The 5,459-nt window shown below is 43.1% G+C and overlaps 1 protein-coding gene across 1 annotated transcript; it reads left to right on the top strand.

Moving 5' to 3' along the window:
- Positions 1-2,644: 2,644 nt before the first annotated feature.
- LOC134460097 (uncharacterized) lies at positions 2,645-5,209 on the top strand. Its single transcript, XM_063212566.1, has 2 exons — positions 2,645-3,576; positions 4,001-5,209. The coding sequence occupies exons 1-2, from the start codon at positions 2,758-2,760 to the stop codon at positions 4,325-4,327; spliced, it is 1,146 nt and encodes a 381-aa protein (XP_063068636.1). The 5' UTR covers positions 2,645-2,757; the 3' UTR covers positions 4,328-5,209.
- The last annotated feature ends 250 nt before the right edge of the window (positions 5,210-5,459 follow it).

Here is a 5,459-nt window from a genome sequence, read left to right as displayed (position 1 = left end):
TGCAAACAGTCAAGCTGCTGTGAGCGCTGTGTGAGTTGGGCTCTGATGTTGTCATGCACCGCGCCATACAGGGATTTGAATACATGTTTCTGTTTTTGCTCATCTTGCCTTTCTCCTAATGGCCAAATTCAGTTCAGCAGTCAGTCTTCTGTAAGACTGACAGCTTTGAATGTTTATTGGAAGGCCTGTCTGACCTCAGCTCATCAACCAACTCCATGAAGTTGTCTATGCACTGTGTTTCGAATGGCAATATCCCTGCCTTTCTGTTGGAGTATCTTAAATAAAACATTGATTTGTGCAAATAACTTCAAAAGTAAAAAAAAAAAACATGAAAAGTCTTTCAATTGTGCCTTTTGCCCATCCACTGTTCTCGGACACGAGTGGATGTGTTCACAAGATTTTCATGGTTACCTGCAACGATATTGACAACCATGGATAAGAAATTCCAATGCTTTGGGGTGGTCTTTGGCATTCTAGCATGATCGAATTCCTCATGCGGTGCCACCCTGTTAATTGATTGAAGAACGATGTGAACCCACCCATAGTATGTGTGAAAAAGGCTTCCGCTTTGGGGATGGACTTGACACTCTGATTGAGGACGAGATTCAGATGAGCAGAACAGTGAACAAAGGTCACAGCCAGAGCTACCTCTTGTGAGGTGACATCTCGGACTGCATAAACTGAAATAATGACTGCAAACATCAGAAGGTGCGGCTGTTCTGCTAGGAGGTGCAGTCAATTCAGCCCTCATTGTACGAATTTGACCCTTTATCCTGTCCCTGAAATGCCAGCTCCTGCATGCCCAAATATGCCGTAGCATCAATGAGATTCCGTAGAATATACCGTAGACGCCACACACATAACACACACACACACACACACACACACACACACACACATACACACACAGCTTTTAAAAATTTCGATTCTCCTCTATTTCAAAGGGGCATACGTTTTCTCATTTTGTCGCTCTGTGCCCTGAGTTGAGTGAGGGGGACTTTTCAATTGTGCATTATAGGGATTTTCCACATGGCAGGCGTTCCAGCTCACTATAAGGAGATTAAGTGGAAATTAATTTAGGGGGAGAAATGTCAGGAATGGTCCCAATTTGGAGAAAGGGAAACGATGCTCTTCAGTGTGCAGTGAGTCTCTCTGTATCTGAATGTAACCACCAAGTCACACAAATACTGCTTTCAGGCCAGCCAAAAGAGGGGTGCATTTCTCAAAACCATAGTTGCTAGCTATGCTAGCTACTTTGGTGTTTACAATGCAATTTCACATTGACAACGACCAAATTTGATAACTGGCTAACAACTATGTGTCCAAGAAACACACCCCAGTGCTGGTTCCCATTCACCAGTTATGTTCTGAACCATGTGATACTCCACCTTGTAGGGGGACTGTTTGATTAAGAGAAAAATCAATATCAAGTTTATTTCAGTCAATATTGATATCATGATTTTTTTTAGACGATATCTTTTAAAGACAAATGATTGTGCTGAACAATCCACAATCTTCCTCCCTTCAGCAGTGTGAGTGGATGGCCATAGAGAAACACACCGTGGTGTTCTGCATGAGTGTTGGGTAGCAAGTCTGCTCGCAATGGCTCAAGTGAAGTGGAATGTATTGTGCTTAGTGTAACCTACCTTTTGGCAGTATAGACAAATGACAAAAATATTGTTTGAAATCGACATTATGAAATTTGATATTGTTTGACAACAATATTGATATCACAATATAAATTTGCTATATTGCACAGCCCTACCACCTTGTGTGCTTTACACCCAGGTGACCATGTGTTGCTCGGATGAAGCATGTGTTATTGGATGTGTTATTGTCACGGTTCAGAGATAAACCAAGTGATTTTGGTTCGTACTGTGGTCCAACTTTACAGTTCCCGAATGCTCAGATTCGTCAGTTGTCTTGACATAAGGTGAGGGAATGGGCACCGAAACGGTTCTCTATCGGCCTGATCACACTTACTGTATTGTTTGCACCTGTCAACACAGTCATCTCCTTCACTCCCACAGAACCCACCAAGAGATAATATTGACACATCCATCCATCCATCGATACAGTACATACATACATACAGTGAGGAGAATAAGTATTTGATCCCTTGCTGATTTTGTTGGTTTGCCCACTAATAAAGACATGATCAGTCTTTAATGTTAATGATAATATGTATTCTACGGTGGCCCATTAGTGACACGGAGGATTTTTTTTGGAGGGGGGAATGTATGTACTTTTGCGAGATAACGCAAATCTTTTGTGAGATAACGCAAACCAATTTGCGAGATAACGCAAATCTTTTGCGAGATAACGCAAACCATTTGCGAGATAACGCAAATATTTTGCGAGATAACGCAAATTAAAACTTACATCTGCGGGTTCACCACTTTGATTTGCAACACACTTTTTGGTCACCAGGGGGCAGTCTAAACCAACAAACGCGGCTTTGATACACTAAGAGCAACCACTGCTGTCATTCATTTTCATGATGTCAACAATGCAATGCGCATGAGGTCAACAATGGCAAAAAAAACAAAGGTTTGCACGTGAGTTAGTATAGGGTAAGAAGGCTAGACCATCCGTGACCAGAGACAATCTAAATGCATTAGAATTAAAGAATCTTTGTCCGTGACTCTGGCCGTGTTCTTTCAGTCAGCTCTTTTCTGTGAAAGTCAGTCGGTTGCTAAGCAACGCCTTCGTTGTCTGGGAAATTTCAGAATCGGTGACAGCTTCAAGGTTCAAGAAATGGAGAGGTTTATTGAGTTTTATTTTAATCTTGGGCTGAAGTACGAAGACATTCGGGTGGCATTGGCAAGGAGACACAACTATATCATCAGTCTCCGACATTTAAAGAGAATTCTCGCTGAAATGGGACTCAATCGAAGAAAGGAGTATTCCAGCGTTGGGGAGCTGGTGGAGTTCATCCGAAATCAGCTGCAATACTCCGGGCAGTTGCACGGCTATCGGTGGATGTACGCCAAATGCAGGGAACATGGCCTACGTGTCAAGAGAAATGATGTGTGGCTGGTGATGAGGGAGCTGAACCCCACGGGTGTTCAGTTAAGGAAAGCAGGGCGTCTCGCACGAAGGAGCTACTTCTCTAAAGGCCCGAACTTTATCTGGCACGTAGACTCCTACGATAAATTAAAGCCGTATGGTATTTGTGTGAATGGCTGCATTGATGGGTTTTCCCGAAAAATGATCTGGCTTAATGCCTACACTACAAGTAGTGACCCAAAGGTAATTGGGGGTTACTACTTAGAAGCTGTGCAGCGGTTAAGGGGCTGTCCGAGAATTGTGAGGGGTGATCTTGGGACTGAAAATGGACATGTGAGAGCATTCCAGCGTGCCCTCGTCCCTGTCGGTCAGGACGACACCCTGGATAGCTACCTAGAGGGAGCGAGCACCGCCAACCAGCGCATCGAGTACTGGTGGGGGTTCCTGCGTCGCCAGTGCGTTGAGTTTTGGCTGACACTCCTGGCGGACCTCAGAGACCACGGGTTCTTTGATGGTGATTTTCTGGACAAAAGCCTTATCCAGTTTTGCTGCATGGGACAGATCCAGGTGAGAACTTGTCGCGTCCATATGTAGGCCAATGGCTTAAGGCCACAGTGGCATTAGTTTTTCAACCACAGCGACGGGGAGCAGCCTATAGTGCCGTCAGAGATCATCTGGTGTGCCATAAATTAAATGCTGTAGGCCTACCTTTATAGGCAATAGGTTGTATGTTCAGTTAATGTTTTCATTGGTGGTATGCCTTGGCATTTTGCCTCGATAAAAGGCGTGCCTTTTGGGTTTTTTTTTTTTGGTTGCTCATTGTATGTGAGCCAGTGGTTACTGGAGTTGTAATTCCTGATTTACTGTCAATAAAGTATCTGCTCTGCTAAGTGTAGAGATATTCAGACGATGAGTCAGAATACAGAGCAAATAACTGTAGGGCCTATACAATTACAAATAATACAAATAATTGTATGTGCATTTTAACCAGGATGAACTGGATGACACTGCATGGACCTGGAATGCCCATGTCATCCGGCCCTCTAGAAACCCCAACGTCCCCAGTGGTCAGCCCAATATAATGTATGGAGTGCCAGAGCTTTACCAGGCCACAGACCATCTCTGTCCTGTTGAGGAGGGGGATATCGAAGCTTGTGCTACCGAGTGCACCTTTCGGCAGCCCATCCCGTGTGACCCAGATGTATATCAGCTCTGCAATATGATCATGGCTGAATCCCACCTGAATGTGCCTGATGACCCTTATCAGGCTATAAACTTATATATGCATCTGAGAGAAGCTATTACTGCAGCTCTGTAGATCACCTGCATGACACACAAACTAGGTCAGTCTACAGGTCTGAGGACCCCCTTTTGCCATGAGAACTGCCTTACCTGCCTGCAACAATACTCATATAGTCTGTGGCATTCCAAATAAGTTAAATTGTGCTAAGAAAAGTAAATGCTAGGAAAATATCCTTATACATGTCCAGCCTGAAACGTTGATGTAAGGCAGGGTCGATCCATGTTCTCGTGTTTTTAATGTCAAATCCTGACCATTCCACCTGAGTATTAGATATAATATCAAGACTCATGCAAGACTCAAGCATTTTTTTTTTCAGATCTTATAGTGTCGTTTATGGTGAGCCAGTGTAAATTGTTGTCTCTTTTTCCTGTTCTTAGCTGACAGGAGTGGCACCAAATGTATTTTTCTGCTGCCGTAGCCCATTTGCCTCAAGATTTGATGTGCTGTGTAATCAAAGATTCTCTTATGCATACCTTGGTTGTAATGAGTGGTTATTTGACCTAATGTTGCCTTTGTATCTAAACCAGTCCGGCCATTCTCCTCTGACCTCTGCCATCAAGAAGACATTTGTGCCCACAGAACCGCCGCTCACTGTACATTTTTTTTGTTGTTGCTTTTTTAGATCATTCTTTGTAAACCCTAGAGATTGTTGTGTGAATATTCCAGTTGATTAGATTATTTTCTGAAATACTGAAAATCAAGCCCTTTAGACATCAACAGCCATGCCATGTTAAAAGTCATTTAAATAACCTCTCTCTCCCATTATGTTGCTCTGTTTGAGCTGCATCAGATCATCTCGACCATGTCTACAGGCATTAATGCATTGAGATGCCACCATGTGATTGGCTGATCAGAAATTTGAACTCAATCAAAGTCTGACTCAATGAACAGTTGTGAAGGTGCTCCTATTAAAGTGTAAATTATTTGCAAATGTTTTAACTTTCTTTGAAGGGACTTGCTCATTTATTTTCAACACAGTTTGAAAACACTTTCAGATATTGTTTTTTTTTTTAATTGCTCAAACATCATGTGCATCATGTGCATCATGCATACCCCCCCCCCCCTTCACACACACACACACACACACACACACACACACACACACACACACACACACACACACACACACACACACACACACACACAC

The sequence above is a fragment of the Engraulis encrasicolus genome, chromosome 12 (assembly GCF_034702125.1).
Source record: "Engraulis encrasicolus isolate BLACKSEA-1 chromosome 12, IST_EnEncr_1.0, whole genome shotgun sequence".
NCBI classification, from domain to species: Eukaryota; Metazoa; Chordata; class Actinopteri; order Clupeiformes; family Engraulidae; genus Engraulis; species Engraulis encrasicolus.
The sequence above is the reverse complement of the archived record's forward strand: the minus strand, read 5'-3'. Positions and strand labels throughout refer to the sequence as shown.